The sequence below is a fragment of the Pelodiscus sinensis genome, chromosome 14, assembly GCF_052426305.1.
Source record: "Pelodiscus sinensis isolate ZL-2025 chromosome 14, ASM5242630v1, whole genome shotgun sequence".
Lineage (NCBI taxonomy): Eukaryota > Metazoa > Chordata > Testudines > Trionychidae > Pelodiscus > Pelodiscus sinensis.
Window position 1 is genome coordinate 18,577,234 of NC_143065.1, and position 19,192 is coordinate 18,596,425.

A 19,192-nucleotide genomic window follows, 5' to 3' on the forward strand; every position below is an offset into this window, starting at 1 on the left:
AGTCTTGTTGGTGCTTTAAAGACTAAAAATTGTATTGAGGCATAAGCTTTCGTGAGCTGCAACTCAGCTTATGAAAGCTTATGCCATAATAAAATTGTTACTTTAAGGTGCCATCGGACTCCCTGTTGTAAAAACTGTAGTGATACTGAGATCTAACACGTATTATAAAAGTCTCTTGGTATTCTAGCAAACGCTCCTGGTGTAGATTCAATGTAGATCAGTAAGAGTGCTTTTGCCAGTATATAGTTTATACCAGTCCCCTGAATGAAATAAGCTATCCCAGCAAAAGCACTCTTTTCTTTCAGAGGGGTAGCTGAGTTGGTCTATAACTGGAAAAACTTAGCCTTTAAGGTGCTGCAAGACTGTTTAGATGATATCATGAGCTCGTTGTGCCCACAAAAGCTCATGATACCATCTACATGTTTTGTTAGTCTTTAAGGTGCTGCTAGACTACAGTTTTTCTTTTATCTGTGTAACTGTCTACTAGAGATTTGAATGGTTAAGCCATTAACTGGTAAGCATCACCCATACCCAGGTGATGCTTACAAGTTATGGCAAACTGGTTGGGTCTAAAGCAGCCTGCCATGGGCAGGGGGCTGCTCCAGCCCCATGGGCCCTGCTGCAGGCAGAGGGTGCTCCAGCGTGGCTGGAGCACCCCCACACCTGTGAGGGGGGCTTGGCCTGGTGCACTGCAGGCAGTGAGCACTCCACCCATCTATAACATCCTTCCCCGTTTAATTGGTTAACTAATTAAATGGAATTCTACATTCTTTCTGTCTACATTAAGGCTTTTGCCAGTAAATACATGTAACTTTTTGTTTAAATCACATCCCTAATGATATTTCTGGCAGAAGTTCCTTGTCTACATCAGGCTTCACTCTGTTAACCATCTTGAAATTACTTACTATTTGCAGTAAAATGTTTTCTATAAAAGAGTGCTTTGCAGCAGTAATGCTGAAGTATTTATATACCATTGAAAAAGCTGTTTGCAGCATATAGCAAACTTTTATTCTTTTGGTTATCTTCTGTCCCTGGGAATTTCCTTCCTTTATGACTGATTCATCCTGTTGAGCAGACTTCTTTCCTGGCAGACCAAAATAATGGAATGTTTAATCTGGAGGACATTTCCCAACTGTATCATGATATTGGCAATTCAAGTTAACTAAGCTCTGTTTTTACTATGGTGAAAAGTGTTTAGTAAGGAATGCAAATGGAACAAATCTGCTACCAAAATTCAGGTTGGTTTCCATCAAAACATATCTAGATTAGACTAGCTTTCAGTCAGAAATCCATTATGCCAAAGATGGAGTTTTTTTTTAATCTGTGGTAAAATAAATTTTAAATTGAGGTAAGAATGTACTGAAACTATAAGTAGGCTGAAAACTTTATTTTATATTTCAGGAAAACACACGAATTGTGAGGGTGAAGATTATAGCTGGAATTGGTCTGGCCAAAAAGGATATCTTAGGAGCCAGGTAAGGGTATCTGTTTAGACTGTAAAGGCAGGGTTGATGGTATATAATTTTCTTCACAAAAATCTAACATGAGATAATACACTGTTTACTACAGTATATGGAACCCATATACCTTCAAGTCCTGTTAAACTTCCTTGAGACAGACATGTACACACACAATCAAAACATGCTAATTATCCAGTCTGGCCCCTTCTACTAAGGCTGTCAAACTGCAGATGCCTTGCTGTCTGTTTGAGTCTGCATGGTTGTGTCAGAAGCATGTTTTTCTGCAGGTAATATATTAACTAAATCTCAGTAGCTCAAAATTATAGCTGTGAATGCTGTAATTGCCTTTTTGTTCGGTGCCTTCGAAGCCAGAAGTATCAGCTGCATTGAATATTGGCAGGAGCTAAACTATTCCAACTCAAATGATAACTATAGCAGACAATCTGCCAGAGATGTAAAAGGTTAACTCGTTACCCAGTAAGCATTAGTTTTACTGGTATGCTTACCTGATAAATAGATAACTGAAGGGCTGGGCGGGGGACAGCTTCCCTCCTGCTGTATATGGGATTGCAGCGGGATCTGGTTGAATGATTGATTAAAATTATATCATTTAATTGGTTAACTTTTTAAAGAGGTATTTACATCCTTACAGTCCACTAGCTCAGTATAGATGTAGGTTATTGCAGAAGGGAGCTTCTCATGGGGTAGTCGTGTTAGTCTGTAACTTAAACACTTCAGCACTGTTGACTAACATGTATTAGGTCATGAGCTTTCATAGATCAATAACAGCAAAAGCAGTTTCCTGTTAAGTGTACGACTTGTGTTAATGAAACTAATTAAGTCAGGCTGGATGTCTTTCATAGTATGTGATGTGGTAATGTGACTATCAAAGGCAGGAAAATTGCCTTGGTAGTACATTAACCTGTTAAGCTCTGTATCCAAGCCTAAGTTGACAGTGTTAAACTTGCACAAGGAAGCCTGCTGAAAAGCTAGACCTGTAAGCCCAGAATGCTACTCTGACTTTTTTAGGAATCTGCTTAACTATTTCATGTATGTGGACTGAAGTGGTCAACTGGAGTTATAGAATTTTCACAATTTCAGGTACTTATTTAAGATCAGACTCTATCCTGACTTTACCCAAGTATTAGCTAGGAAGAAGGGTGCATTTGGGGGTCAAGAAGCTGTATTCAGTTTGATTCAAAATCTTTCAAGCTTATAAAATAGTTGAAAAGAGTTTCTGTGCAAAAAAGGTGGGGGACTTCTTTTGTTTTCATGTCCTCTGCAAAGAACTTGCATAAATAGACCTGCATAACCCAAAGTGGGGTTACTTTATATACCCCAAATTAAAAAGCATGGTAAGAGAACCAAAGAAGTGCCACCGTGGCTTAACTAAATAAAAGAAGCAGTGACAGGTAAAAAGACATCTTTTTAGAATGTGGAATTATTTTGAATAAGCTCTCTGGCCTGTTATACAGGCAGTCACACTAGTAGTTGTTTCTGACCTTGAAATTTAAGAACCTTCACAATTCTTAATCATGTAAACATTTAAAAAAAGACTAAGAATAATGACGACAACTGTTGGAGATCTCTTTGTGGTTTTTTTTTTTCCCAGTGATCCTTATGTGAAAGTGACAGTGTATGATCCAGTGAATGGAATCTTTACCAGTGTTCAAACAAAAACTATTAAAAAGGTCAGTCCTCTCTTTTTTTCCCTTATTTTATCATGTTTCTAGTAAGAAAGTGAAGATTGAAATAAATAGGACTAAATCACAATGCTTCGTGATTAAGAGCTGGGGTAATCTAAGGAAGGGAGCATTCTATAATTGACAGGTATTAGTTCTGCAGCTGGCATGATTTAGTTAAGGTTGCTTTGGGCAGGGAGCTGGACTTGATGACTTCTTCCAGCCCTAGGAGTCTGAGCTGTGGAAGACTCATTTTGTTGTGTTTCTTAATGGCAGGGAATGGAAAAGGGATGTGTAGTCTCAAAGGTAGGCCATTCATGGGGGTTCCATATTGGGCTTTTTATGCAGAAAAATAGCTCCTCTTCTCTTATTCCTACTTAGGAATGTTAAAAAGGATTATTTTGTAAACATGTCACCACTGAAATGTTTACGTTCAGGGAGTGGGGGAGCTTTTAAACTGGCTCCCCATAAGCACCAGCTCCTGCCTGCCCTCCCGCATGCTGCTGCCTCTGATATCGAGGCAGCAGTGCAGGGTGGGAGGAGGGACAGGTGACTCTACAGGAACTGGTTCTCACAAGGAGATGGCTGAAAATGTGGCTCCCCGTGAGCACTGGCTCCTTCTTGCCCCCTTGCACTGCTGCCTTTGTATCAGAGGCAGCAGCGTAGGGAGGCAAGAGCTCCTGTCTGCCCTCTAACCCCAACTGCGTTTCTGCATGTAACCGTGAAAGTTAACCAATGAGCCCAGGCTTTTTGGTTAACCATTAAGCATTTAAACTGTCACATCCCTAATTCCTATCTTCACCTTTTCTCGCCCTTCCTCTAACTTGAGCATAGGTCAGTGAAGAGCTATGCTGTTGGTCCCTCTTGGGTGCACAGAGGGACAAGTAGAAGTTTTTACATCACTAACCTGAAGACAGTTAACAAACAGAAATTCAGTTGGATTTGGAGGAGCACAGCAGAGTCACTGTTTCCCAACCTAATGTGTGCTTCCTAACTGCCACAATCTCATAATTAGTGAAGTGGGTCATGTTGTGACAATCTTTATGCACCTTTTCCATATGTACCAGCCAAAATCGAGCAATATTTGTGTGAGTTAACTCCTTTCTGCATAGGAGGAGAGCACGAGGCCTGGCTTTTGAGCTCTGACTGCTTCTATGTTAACTACCAAAGTTAAAATAGCACAAACACTGTGTGTAATCAAAATGTTGTTTCTTTATCTGTAGACCTTGAATCCAAAATGGAATGAAGAGTTCTTGCTTAGAGTAAGTAGTTTTATGAGTTTGATTACATATTTTTTACATTTTTAATATAGTATACAAGATATTTGCTTAGTATACAAGATATTTGCTACTAATATGCACATAGTACTACTAAAACGGTATGTTCACGACTTGTATGTTATAGTGCAAAATAACATTTTGTGAATTATATTTGTGGTAGCATAGCAATTTACAGAATGAGAAAAATAGCTTATCTTTAGCACTAGTTAATCCGTTTCTGATGCATCTATTTGAAGTGGATTATTACACACTAATTTTTAATTTCAGGAGCAATTTTAATATTCTGAAACATTGAATATACTGCTTTCCTAATTATGTTTTTCTGTAGCTTCATTACTTGTCATGGGGGATAGAACTAACACTTTTTCTGTAATGGTTTATTAATTTAGATGCACCAATCTGCCACTAGAGGGCATGCAACAACTTGACATTTTCTGTTTAAATCTCTCAACTTGGATCCCAGTTCAGGTTTTAAAAAGATGAAATCTATTTCCAAGTAAACTAGATAATTCAAAGCAAAACATTGATAAGAGTTGCTTAGTCATATTGGCGAATTTTTATATTGATTTTGTTACTGTTAATCATCCATATTTTTCAGATGTTAAGCCTGATAACTGAGGCATCAGCTTCATACAAAGCATGCAACTACTGAATTTGTACAGAGTTATATTAGAGAGCTGCAGTAAGATAAACTTGCTTAATATTGATAGTGGGTAGGAAGCAGAGAAACACAAGTGATTAGGTCCTGTGTAGACCATAAGAAAAGTGTATTCTCTTCGGATAACATTTCATGAAGTCAGGTATAAGAAAGAAACTAAAATGTCTGGCCCCAAGCTCCACAAGGCACTGCTGCTTTGAAGTACCTCCCCTTCATCCCTCCCCCTGCTTGCTGCCTTTTTTTGATAGAGGCAGCAAGGGGAAGGGGAGCGACTAGTCAACGTAGCCTGTTGACTATCCGATAAGCATTTGCTTATCGGATAGTTGGCTAGTCATTCACATTCCTACTGGCCATAGTGGCTACTGCTTCAGAACTGGTTGGACACCACAGCTCTACAACACAAGCGCTTCCAGAAATATCTAGTAGTACTAATGGCCCTTCTACCTTGATGACTGGCTGATAAGAGCCAATTTATAAAGGAATTCATCTTTGTCCCGGGTACTCTAAAAAGTGAGACAGAATGAAACCAGTGTTTCAATGCACTGATTTACTTTATGTAGTAGTGAGCAAAAGTACTTGAAAATCCAACCTATTGGATTTTTTTCTTCTTCTCAGAAGCAAGGTCACGTTCTGCCACTTAACAGGAGGTGCAGTTTGACAGATTGGATGTTTGGTGGATCAGTGTATTCTTTATTGTTATGCAAGAGTGTTCTTTGAATTTCAGAGCAGGGAATCTTCTGAAAGAAACACATACTGAGGGTAAACTTCTCCATCTGGGATAGAGGAAGAATTTAATCTTCATCAGTTTTCCATTAAGTTTGTCCTGGATTATTGGATCTCCCCCTTATCTCTGAAAAATTATTTTTGTTGAACATTGGTACATGACACTTGTACTCTTTTTAAGTAGGAGTAAAGCACTTGTTTTAAGATTGCTCTTGAATAGCAGTCTCCATCTGGGATATGCTGCTTTTGAAACTGATAGCATAAGGAGATTCTGGTAGTAGCTCCATATATTGCAAAAGAGTACATTCCTGGTGGTGAATCAACTGGATGAATTTATTACAAAATAGAAGAACTAATAGATGACCCACAGTGAAGCACTCTATATCAGTGTTTCTTAAACTTTTTAAGACTAAGGAACATCAAACAATTTTTTTTTGAGGAGCACCGAGGATTTTTTTGTTGAGTGCCTCCTCTTCCCCCCCCCCCCCCCCCCAAAAAAAAAAGTTGGACAGAGAAAGGTTCAGGGGAAAGTTATTGAGTAAAAAAGAAAAAAGTCGCCTGCCCTTTTAAGGGCAGCCATTTTGAATTCTGTTCTCCGTGGCAGTGTGCCGCAGAACACAGTTTAAGAAATACTGCTATATACTGTGTCCTTAGAGGGTAAAGAAGATGCTGAATCCTGTGTAAAGTTCTCTCAAAAGTGGCTTCTCATTCTAATTAAATCAATCATCTAACTTACAGTTTTTTACCATAAACCATATTCTCCACCTAGGGAAGTTGAGTTATTTTACCTCATGGGACTAAACCATTTTGTGAGTAGTTACCTTTGTATGCTTTACTGAGGGTAGGTAATTTCTGCACAGACTGTCAGACCAGATCTGACTGTCCTTTGCTGCTGTCAGTTAGCAAGGATCTAGATATCAAAAAGCAGAAGAGCGTGCCACACTTACGGCATCCTCTACTGTAATAGTTTACAAATGTTTTTTTTCATGACCTTGTTGATGCCCATGACACAACATGACTTGACTCAAGTGTGGTCTTTAAGATGGTGCTGAGAATGAGAGCTTTGGGGGTAGAAGAGGGGGTGCCAGCTTTGGGGTGGGGAAGTCTGAGCTGGGGCAGGAGTGGCTTACTTTGAGTTGCTCCTGGTCAGCCGTGCAGCAGGGGTACTAAGGTAGGCTTCCTGACTGTCCTGGCACTGTAAACCATGCTGTGCCACAGAAGCAGCCAGCAGTAGTTTTCCAAATAATGGCAGTGCGGAATCAGTACTAGGGGCAGTGTGCAGAGCCCTATGCACTAGTTCTCTTCCTTGCCCTCCCCCCCCCCCCCCCCCAGGAGTCACAGGTCTGGCTGCTTCTGGGGTGCAGCACTGTGTGCAGTGTCAGGATGAGCAGAAAACTCAGTACTTAGTACCCTCATTGATCATCCTGCAGCAACGAGACTGATGCCTGACATTCCATGACCCAGTACTGGGTGCTGACCCCTAGTCTGAAAACCACTGCTGTACAGCATGACTTTAATTTCTCCACAGAGAGAACAATGCTACTTGGATTTATGGCAATACCTTCAGTATTTGCTGGATTTGGCTCTCTTGTGTCCTACATCAGGCTAAGGAGAGAAGTCTTGCAGTCTTGTTGTCAACTCTTCATAAAAGACACAGATAATGAAAAGTACAAAAGGGTTAATGAGTATACATCTTCCTACAATGTATGCAACTCTTGGATTTAATCTTGTTAAAGTTGCAAAACCAGACAATACTACATACCACTAACATGAGGATGGGAGTCTCAGTAATAATTTAAAGACCTAAACGAATAAGCAGACAGAAAGGAAGGACATGGAGAGAATGGGTTTAGGTAGCTTTCTTTGAGTAGCCCAAGATTATTTTTTTCATCCACTGTGTTTAGAAACAAGATCAAATTTGTCTTCAAATTCATGTAGCTGCTCTTTGCAGCAACTGACTATTCTTTCTTTGGCTAGTTACTCAGTTCTGATTACCTCTGTTCTGGGCACAAACCTACTCTTCCACTTTGGTAAAATCATGCGCTTTCAAGATCATTGCTTCCCTCAAGAACCAAAGTCTTTTTGTGACAGAGAAAATTCAGCTAGCAGGTAAATAACTTGAGAGACTTTTTGGCAGAGATTTAGGTATTGAGGACAAATACTACTATAATTCTTGTGTTCACCTCTTTCCACAGTTGTTGGCTAGTCCCATAGTATATGTATCAGACTTCCTTGTTCTTTGTCAGTGACATCAACAAATATCAAAGAACAAGATCTTTATCTTGTGCAACCTCTGTAGCATCCAGCACATAAATAAAATCTTTTTTGGTACCATGCATAGCCTGAAATTCAGAGAAGCACTTTTAACGCTATGTAATAACCTGTGCTATTGGGATTTTTAAAAGCTGTGAAATCTTGTACCCTGGGGCCAATTGGTTCCTCAGGCCCACCTCCTTACATTTTGGACTGCTTGACAGTAAAACTGATTGATTGGAAATTTCCTGATGAAATAGTTTCATTGGAAAAATATCTTTGTTGAATGTATAATGCTCTCACAAAACATCTCTGATTTGAACTTTTATTTAAATCTGCCTACATTTCAATCTGAAGCTTACTTGGCTTTCTGCCAACTTGCTGTGCAGATTGTGCTTGAGCCTTTAAGGTTTTCCAGCTCTGAGGCAACATCTTCTGCACAGGGCCAGGAGCCTGGAAGCCCTGAGAACCCAACACAAGAGAGGGCCTAAGAGCTGCTGCTCCACCATGCAGGCTGCCTCAGGTGGGGGACCCCTGCAGTTTCCTGGCTTGAGGCTGTCATCCGTGCTTGTGAATGGGCCAGCTCTATTAGACAATTGCCATGCAAGTAACGCTTAGAAAACTGACCAGTTAGTAACTGTCAAACAATCAGTTACATCCTTTATGCCCTCTTTTCTGAGTGTTTGGATCTTAACTAAGATTCTGAATTGTTGGGAAGAATGAGTGATACTTTGGGCTCTACGTTTTTCCATCTTACCTGGACAAGTAGTGTGTAGGATAAATTTATATTAATGGACATTGCTGTCTAGAACAGAGCTACTCAACACGCAGCCTGTGGGCCACATGTGGTCTGTGGCCCATTTGTTTGCGGCCCGCAGTGTGGGTTTACATGGGGCTCATCCTGCAGCCTCTGGATGGGATCCTTTGAACATGGCCTCCACTGGGAACACACTCCACAATGGCAATTCAATATAATGGTCTTCTGTTGATATGTGTTTTATTAGTTACATTTGTGGACTGTCATTGCTCAGTAAAAGTGCTGCTATATGGGTGGAAATTGGGGAAAAATATTACATTTTATAAATATCAGCGGAACTGACTTAAATGGGGCCTGCGTGTTGTGTAGTCTTGCCCTAATCTTTGTATTCATGCCAGTCAGCGTGAAAAGCTATTTGCATATATATATTTGCATGTATATGCAACCACACTTAAGTTGTGGCCCTTGGCATGTGCTGTGAGTGTCATTGTGGCCCCTGGGGCTTCCAAAGTTGAGTAGCCCTGGTCTAAAAGTACAAAGTTAGCATCTCCAAAACGTGCTCGTAATCTTACTGTATATTTTAGAAATGTGTGTCTGTCTCTATCTGTAAGTCTGTTTGTTCAAGAACTCCTAAACTGGGGGTGGGCAATAATTGTTGCAGAGGGGCCGCTTAATGAATTTTGGTACGTGGCACAGGCTGGCTTCAGGTCCTCAGAATGGGCAGAGCCTCAGGCAGAAGGGGTAGGGCTAGTGGCTAGAGATAGTGAGTGTAAAAAAGATACTGGGTGAGACAGTTACACAGATTTAGTGTGCGGCACAGAGATGGGAATGTACAAATAACCTGAAATGTACCTGAAGCGTAAAATATGCTCTATTCCTGTAAGAATTCACTGGCCTTTCTAAGTTTTATCACATCTCCACTCAAATACTCAAGCACTCCATTGTGTTTACTTTTAGTAACAACATGTCAAATGGTTTAAGAAACAATGCTTGTTCAATCTGATATATTCTGAACTTATTCTGTGTAGAACTGTCAATATTCTTTAAACACCGTAAAGAGAACTATCAAGACCCGATGCCTGTTTGAAGCCAGACAAGATTAAATTAGAAATTAGGCCCAATATTTAAACAGTGAAGAATAGTGACAATTGGAGCCAGCTTCCAGGGGCTGTGTTTGAGTCTCTATTCTTTGATGTCAGTAAATCAATACTAGATATATTTCTGGAGGATAACTTGTGTTTCACTAAAGAATATTAGGCTTAATAAAAAAAATAACTGAGACATTTTTTGGCCTGTAATATACAGGTGTTCAGACTTCATGATCTAATGCTCCCTTCTGGTTTTGAATTCTGTGAATCTATACAGTGGTCAAGGTTTGTCAGGTTTAATACTAATTTTGTATCTTGATTCTAAATTAATTTGAACTTTTAATGAGTGTTTTATAAAGAATTGTCCTTTTCAGTACAAGATTTGCGTGATCTATATACTGCTTCCTGTTTAATCCTAGAATATTTGCTTTAGCAAAAATAACTGCTGCAGCTTTCCAAATATCTTGACTGACTAATAACTGTTAATCTGTTCCTCTTTCCTAGGTTGATCCTCAGCAGCACAGGCTCCTTTTTGAAGTATTTGATGAAAACCGTTTGGTAGGTCACTGCACATTAGAATATTTGTTCTTTAAAGACATGAATGAAATCAAGTTTAGATGGAAATGTTTAAAAAAGGCAGTTCCATAATTAATTTTTATAAACCTACCAGATTTAAGGCTAAATCTGACAGTTCTTTTTTCTTTTTCTTTTGAAGTCACTACTCTTTGTAATTCTTCTGTTAGAAATTTTGGAATCCAGTGTCTTGTATGTAGTATCTGCTTGTTCAAATGTTTTCATGGATTCTTTGATCTGACTGTCTTTATAGTTTGAGTTCGTGTACTGCTATGGAAACTTGATGGTAGCTTTCTTAAATGATCTGAGGCTTGTTTTACCTGCTACCAAATGCCCTTAGTAAAGATACAGGCTTCTCTGAGATGGATGTGGTTTTGACCACTGTTTTAATAACTTAATTTGGCAAGAAGGAAACATTAATTTTTAAACTTACTTTGCAGTTGTATCTTACCTAAAAGGTTCATTATCATGAACTGGTATGTTGATTAAACCAAATATAGCCTTTTAACTAAAGTTGGTGTACTACTGTTGGCTAGCCAGAGGATACACTAGATCCCTATAAATATCTATTTAAGAAATAAAATTTAACATACTCTTATTCAAATTTGTTAATATTTTTTTACAATACGCCTTCACTATGGATTTGTCATCCTATGATTGGATGAAAACTGGAATTCAGTTTAAAATGTATAGAGAACATTTTAAAATTGATCTTTTTATTGGATACAGAAAATAAAAATTATCAAAATACATCTTAAATTTAAAAATATATTAAAGTATTAACTGTAGTTAGTTGACTTTCTGGTCAATGTGGGTCAAACTTTCTACTTAGGACTCTAAAGGCGTATATTGGCACTTATTCTTCCTGGGTGTATTTAAAAATCTCACTAGGCACTTCTCTGCAGCTTGAGATGACTAAATATCTTTGAAACTCTGGCCCTATGTCCTTCAAATTCTTTAGAATTAGGAGAGCTTATCCTCTCCAACCTTATTTTAAGTCATAGATGGAAGAAAACAAACTTCCCTGCTTTTTCAACTCATTTTCTTAACTTTGAATGAACTAGTCCAAATAAAGAAAATATTTTCTCTTCACCAGCTATGTAAGCTGAATCTAAAAATAATTAGGGCAAAATCTTTTCTGTTAAACCAAAACTGACAGTTTGAATTGATATCAAAAGATAGGCTTTCCCCTATTTTGTATATTTTTTTAAAAAAGAAGCACCTTTTTCACTTAGCAACTTGAAAGCTCAATGATACAGCATATTTCTTAAATTACATTAGTAAATGTAACCCTTAAATTTGAGAGTGTCTAAAATACATTTTATTTTTAGAACTCTGTTTTTGATGCTTGCTAATTTTAGCTAAATAGTTAATATATTATAAAAATATTGTTTTTTTTTTTTTAATCTGCCTTCTTGGAGACTGGCCATCAAGAGCATCAGCTGTTTTAGCAGATTGGCAAATGAACCTCTAGAATGACTTTTGAAGTTTTGTGCATCAGCTTTCCCTCAAACTATAATAGAAGTACTCAAAAGGCACTGGGATTTGGTTGTTAACTAGAGGTGTAATTTCTAAAAGCACCTATATCTTATTTTCGATAGCAGTCTAAATTGCTTACACTGCCGCTTCCCGTTTTGTATGTGTGCAACTGATTGGTTTTCTTTTCTAAGAGGAGTACTTTTGCATTTATCCTTTTTGAATTTCATTCTATTTACTTCAGACCATTTCTTCAGTTTGTCAGATTACTTTGAATTCTAATCCTGTCCTCCAAAGCACTTGCAAACACTCCCAGCTTGGTATTGTATGCGAACTTTAAGTGTCATTTTCTAAACCGTTGCTGAACGTATTAAACAGAACCAGACCTCGAACTAATCCCTCAGGGACTCCACTCAGTATGCTTTTCCAGCTTGACTGAATCACTCTTTGAATATTAGGGTTGGAAGAGACCTCAGGAGGTCATTGTGTCCAGCCCCCTGCCCAAAGCGGGACCAACGTTAACTAAATCATCCCAGCCAAGGCTTTGTCTTAAAAACCTCTAGCGATGGAGATTCTTCCATTTCCATAAGGAACCCATTCAAGTGCTTCACCACCCTCCTATTAAAATAGCTTTTCCTAATATCCAACCTAGATCTCTCCCACTGCAACTTAAGACCATTGTTCCTCATTTTGTCATCTGTCACTACTGAGAACAGCTTATCTCCATCGTCTTTGGAATCTCCCTTCAGGTACTTGAAGGCTGCTATCAAATGCCCTCTCACTCTTCTCTTCTGTAGACAAGCCCAAATCCCTAAGCCTTTCCTTGTGCTCCAGCTCCCTAATAATTTTTGTTGACCTCTACTGAACTTTCTCCAGGATGTCCATGTCTCTTCTGTAATGGGGGCAGGGAGTCGGGATGAGGGCAGAATTGGATGCAGTACTCCAGATGTAGCCTCACCAGTGCTGAATAAAGTGGAATAATCACTTCTCTAGATCTGCTGGCAATGTTCCTTCTAATGCACCCTAATATGCCATTAACCTTCTTGGCTTCAAGAGCACACTGTTGAATCATATCTAGCTTCTCGTCCACTGTAATCCCCAGGTCCTTTTCTGCTGAACTGCTGCTTAGCCAGTCAGTCCCTAACCTATAACAGTGCTTGGGATTCTTCTGTCCCAAGTGCAAGACTCTGCGCTTATCTTGTTGAACCTCATTGGCCTTTGGAAATGGTTTTCCAACCAGTTGTGCATCCATCTTTATGATTGCTCCATCTAGGTTGTGTTTTTCTTGTTTTAAGGAGAACATGTGAGACTGTATCAAAAGCATTACTAAAGTCAAGGTAAACCACATCTACCGCTCCTCCCATCCCATAAGGCTTGTTACCCTGTTAGGTTTGACACAATTTGATCTTGACAAATCCATCTTAAAACTAAACCTCGTATTAATCTGTGGTATAGTTTTAATAACAATGTTGCCTTTCTGGATTGCAGTGCCTTCTCTCACACTTAATGTGTTCAGCAATAATCATTTTTATTATCTCAACTGCAGCTGGTTGTCAACAGGTGGGATCAAACTTTAGACCTCTGAAGCTTACTGAATAAACCCATGTTGCATGAGCTAAAGGCCAAATGACGATTAGCTCAGGCTGTAGTAAATGCCTCAATCTCGAGATGTTCTAGGTACCATTAGAAGGGATCAGAGTGCCACACCAAACAGGCCTGCATTACACTGCCAGCAAGCTTCATGGATTATTTTTCAGCATGTATTTTCATCTGCCTAAGATTAGAGAAAAGGCAAAATTCTCTATTAGCACTAGCCTCTGAGAATCTGTCAAAAGAATGGCAGTTCAGGGCTTTATAACCTCTTGTCTTGTGAAGTTCCTCATTGTGATTTTTAGAAAGCAAGCATGGCAGTAATGCTCATGAAGTGGAGCAATCTGGAGAGAGAGGTGGAAGTAAATAAGGCTTCTGTGTTGAACTCATTGCTAAATGACAAGATTGTCAGGTCCAGCTGTATTCACTAGCAGGATTCTTTTGTAGCTGATGGATTGACAGTGACTAGCCAAGAAACCTATAGGTGGCCAGACACTGCTGGTTTTGCTATCCATAATTGGGTAACTGTTAAACTATGTGAGACATAAGTTTTGCTATTGCACTTCTTCACAATCTGGATACTGACTGGTAACAATGGTTACTACTTCTTAGTAGAACAGTTTAATGTGGGAGAAAGTGTTCCCAGTACATAGTATTCACACCTATGCAGCGAGGAAAGTACCAGTGAACTGTAGTCATTACTATTGCAAAAATCTTGGATTGTGAGATTTAAAACAGGATTGTTGATGTGAGGAAAGAGCTGGCAACATACATCAGTAAGCCAATGATCAACCAGACCATAATGGATCTGAAGTAATTTCATTATCAAAGTAACCAGGGAAGATCATGCTTCAAGAAACGTATTATCTAGTGTGAAGGGACACACTTAAATCTAAAAATACTACTACATGACTAAACCTCTGACTGCTTTACTTAGCATAGCTCTTAGTAAAGGAGGAGACATCATGCTTAAAAGTCTAATTCTCTTGTGGTGAATGTTGCTAAGACTTTTATCAGAGTGTTACTTTCTATAGCAGACTTGGATAACTTCAGGCCCATCGATGGTGGGAGGGTGCTAAAAAAGGCAGCTGTCCCAGGGCCTGGCAATTCAAAAGGGCCCAGGGCTCCTGGCCATTACTGCTATTACTGCAGCAGTGATAGTGGCCAGAACCCTAGGCCCTTTAAATAGAGGTCACAGCCCTGAGGAGCACACTCCTGAGGGCTGGTTGCGGGGGATGGAAGTACCCAGCACAGTCTATGGGTGAGGCTGAGGGCTGGCTATTCTCAGTCCTGCCCCTTCTGGGAATGCAGTCACCTTGCCCAGGAGCCTAGCATTTCTTTTACCCTCTCTTTCTCCCACCCCTCAAGTAAATTGATAAGTTTAATTTTGTTAACCTGTAGACTAAATTAACCGAGTCATACTTAAGTCTCTTTGTTTCTAGTTTTTTTTTTTTTTAAGGCTTCTTCTTTATCAACTTGAAACTCAAAAAAAAAAAAATTGTATTACTTAATGGTTATACATAACTTTCTGAACCTGTGACCAAAACAGCTCTTTGAAAACCCACACTGTAACTTTGATTAGTGATGCTTGGTGGAATAGCTGAACTGTTTGTTATAAAAAAGACAGTAAATAAGCTATTATATGTTGATTAATTTCTAGCCATTAAAATGTGGGTAATGAGGTTAAATGAACCTTGGAGTATTAACAAAAAAACCTTGTTTGCGTGCAAACTAAGTAGTGTTAACTTTAGTCCTGGCCCTTATTTGGAGAGGGGATAAAGCTGTTCTTTTTACTGCATACTAACCAAAAATATAGAAAAGGTCATGTAAATATTGAGCAGAAAATATCCAACAGTTTGACCTATGATGAAGGGATAAATGGTCTAGTGTTCTCTCCTCCTGTTTGAGCTTTACCAGAGCAGTAATTCATTCCTTCTTAATATGTTAGCATTTAGTATTGCATGAAGTATCATTTCTGTTCACTGCTATTGACACTTCACAGCAAGACTACATTTTTTCCAAAAGTCCCACTAGGTGCCAGCAAAGGGCCTTTTCTGTCAATATGGCAAATGCCTGGAGAAATTGTCATTTTTAGTCTTTCATTTTTGGGGAAAATTACCAGTATATTTTTAGTTTGATTAGTCTAATTGTGTTTCCATAGTGGCTCTCAAAGCACTTTATTAAAATTGCACCTCCTTTCTATTCTTGTTACTGTAGTTAACTGTGAATGTATAAGATTACTGTACAGTGTGCATACAGTACCTTATGGAATGTAGCTTGGAGTAGTCTTCATCTGTGAATTGTATGCTATATAAGCAGTTGTTTAAATATGCAGCATATACTGTACAGCTGTAGAAAGACCTCATATGAACTGTGTGTGTGAGATAAATACATATAAAATCTCTGTAGGTACGGACCTGAAGATTTCACACCAAAAGCATTGTTGAACATTTCATACTCTGCCTCTCTAATTCGTAGATAACCAGACGTTAGTCCAGAACATGGACTGCTGACCAACAATTTAAGCACTTGAGTTTGAAATGTAAAAAGTTGTAAAAGTGTGAAAAGTCTAACTCAGCACACTTTTAACCTGAAAGACTAAAATATACTCACTAGAAAAGAACCTCTGGGCTTCACTGAAACCTTGAGCGACAAGCTTTTAATCAGGAGGAAATGTTATGGTTTTATTTAACCCAGTTATATCTTTGTTAAAAACTGAAGTAATGTGGCACTGTAGGATTCCATGAACTGTGAACCATATTAAGTGTAATTCCAGTAGTTTTCTTAGGACTCTCAAAATAACTCTAATTTTAACCTTTTGTTAGTATGAAATGGCTTAGTTCATTGGTTTTTGCATAACCAGATGTAGTTTACTTGCATGGGTTACTATTTGGCAATTCAATCCTAGATTTGATACTCTGTTATATGGGACTTCATTGCTACCAACTTCCTGTAATTCTAAACCTGTGGGTAAAAATATTAGTAGTCATACGCTGCCGCAGAGAGCACAGACACGTTGGTTAAGCTAGTGTAAGTGCTGCAAAATTTTCTGTTTTTAAACTCCTGAGAGCTGGAATATTCTTGGGTTATATTCATTTATGTACATTACAGAAGGTAACATTGAAACAAGTTTGGCAGCGTGTCAGTATACGGCAGCTGAGTTAATCTTGATGGTCGTTGGAAATCAAGTGCTTTTTAAGTGATTGCATTCTGTCTACAGACAGCCCAGAAACCACAGTTCAAGGAATGGCTGACTTGTTTTAGGAGGTGCTAGTTACTGTCTTGCCGAAATAGGGACAAAGGCTGCATCTTTCATGGGATCTCACTTTTGCAATGTGTTTGAACTGGATCACAATTCTGTGCAGCTGCCTCTAGCCTTTCTGCAAAAGGAGCTTTATGGTTCTTACTTGCTAACATGTGTGCAAATGAGAACAAATGGCACGACAGTTAAGATTGCATTTTGCAGCCCGAAGAAGCAACACTGATCCGTTATCAGAAACCTCTGGCGATGGTTTGGATAGTAACATTCATGTGTATTTCCAAAGACCTTCACAGAATTCTGCACCTGATATTATAGAAATGAAGCTGACTCCCAGGCAAGCTGGCTTTCCAACTACAATGCAGGAAATAATTAATCAACAGCAGCATTCAACTGTTTCTTCACTGCAAAAGAACAACAAAAAGAGCACCTCACTGCAGATTTCCCTGCAGTCTAGAAGGTATAGTGAATGTTTTCAATCTGATGCAGTAGTTGCTAGTGAAGACCCTTTCATCAGTGTTGGTAATGAAGGAAACACTTGTAGCAGGAATATGGCTGATTACAGATCTAATATGTTAAATAGTAGCAGCCATTTAAGCAATGCTACCATGTGCAATACTAATCTAGGTGATATTGCAGCCAATAACACTGGATACCTCAGTAGCACTGGGAGTGACTATGAATCGTGTGCAAGTATCACTAGTGATGGAGACTCATTCAGCAACAGTATCATCAGTGACAGTAGTAGTTGCACTCTTTCCACAGGTGGTGATACTTTCTGTAGTAATATTGTATATAGTACTTCTTCATATAGAAGCACGGCATACAAATGTAATTCCTATAGGAACAATATATCTCAGGAAACTTCATGTAGAAGTAAAAATAATACTGCTTTTGATCAAGATGGTTTGGAGCAAATGAAATTGCCAATGAGGAGGAAAACTAAAATTCCACTACGGCGTTTTTCATCATTGGTAATCTTTCCTAGGAATCCTTCGACAACCCCACCAACTTCTCCAACATGTTTGGGTCCCCTGCCAAGCAGAGGACCTTATCAAACATCACATCGATTAGTTATTTCTCCTACTGAACTGGCACAGAATGAAGATCAAGCAACTTCTACAGGGTTCACTTCAACATCAGTCAGTGGACTTCGACTGTCTAAAACGGTTGGCTCTCCTGGTGACACTAGAGACATTAGACCCCTTTACTTGAATAATTCATTACAAGACAAAAATCAGGCCACAAGTAGAGTTGAACAAAAGCCATCTGATAGTTTCTCTTGTATTTCAGTTCATTTCACTCAGCAAAGAGAATCTGCATCAAGGGATGAAACGGTTAATGGTTGTTGCAGTCCAGAGTTATCAGAAAAGGAGTTAAATTTGTACTCTGATGCAAAGTGCTCTCATTTAAAACTGATACGTAGCACATCTGCATGTTTGCCCTCTAAAAAACATTCTGAGTATCAGATTCTTATTAGCGAATTAGAAAGACCAAATACACAAATGAGGACAACCCACCTGCAAAGAAGTGTTTCATTAGAAGGATCTTGTCAGAAAGTTTCTTGCTGTTTATCCAGTCTTAAATACAAGTATCCTAAGGCAGAGACATCGCAGTTGCACATACAGTTCACACCGGGAAATGACAGAAAAACTAGTGGCTTTCAAAAAAATTCCAGTACCTGCAAAAGGGAATCATCAAGTAGCACTTTGTGGAAGCCCTGTAAGGTGAGGGTTTTTGTATTATTTTCAAAGAAAAACTGCCAGTGGATCTGAAAATAGCATGATAGCTTGTAATAATTTGGTCTCTTCTAGTGTATAATATCCTTTGTAGCTGAAAATTCCCAGTAAAGCACCTGAACTTCAGATATTAATTCAGAATCATAACTGATTATTTAAACCATTTATCTGCATGTAAATTACTTTATTATGTAGTAATCTACATGTTTAAGTTCTTGACTTAAAATCAAATTTGAGTTAAAACTTTAACTGTATTGTTAATCCAAAACAGAACTAATTGTTGCTGAAATAACTATTTAAAGATGCCTAAGAATGAATACGTTACTATAATCTTTTATTTATTTTATGTAAGTTTAAAAATTTTTGCAGAAACTTGCTGTGTTGAGAATTAATTAAAAGTAACATTTGAGCAGAGCAACTGTAAAATACTATTTGTATCTGTATACACCCTGAGCCACAGGAATTTTAAGTGTTTCCTCCCCTTTTTTCTCCAACCACTAGTTCAGCCTGAACTTTATTCTGTAACTTAATATCTTTTCCAACAACATTGCAGTCTGAATTAGTTCTTGAGTTTAGTAGTTTTAACTTTTGAGTAATAAAACTCCTCTCAAGCTAAACTTCAGAAATTTGTTCTCTTGTATTCAACGTGAAACT

At 38.6% G+C, this 19,192-nt stretch overlaps 1 protein-coding gene across 5 annotated transcripts in view; it reads left to right on the forward strand.

Annotated features, from left to right (window-relative positions):
- NEDD4 (NEDD4 E3 ubiquitin protein ligase) overlaps positions 1-19,192 on the forward strand; it is a 100,604-nt gene that overhangs the window by 13,240 nt on the left and 68,172 nt on the right. For 3 of the 5 annotated variants that reach the window (XM_075897297.2, XM_089782009.1, XM_075897298.2), the window contains exons 2-5: positions 1,402-1,475; positions 3,073-3,151; positions 4,366-4,404; positions 10,406-10,459. In XM_075897297.2, coding sequence (XP_075753412.2) covers positions 1,402-1,475; positions 3,073-3,151; positions 4,366-4,404; positions 10,406-10,459 — 246 coding nt within the window. Of the gene's footprint in view, positions 1-1,401; positions 1,476-3,072; positions 3,152-4,365; positions 4,405-10,405; positions 10,460-15,084; positions 18,527-19,192 lie in introns of those variants that run through there. The other 2 variants (XM_075897296.2, XM_006112492.5) reach the window with 2 other exon arrangements.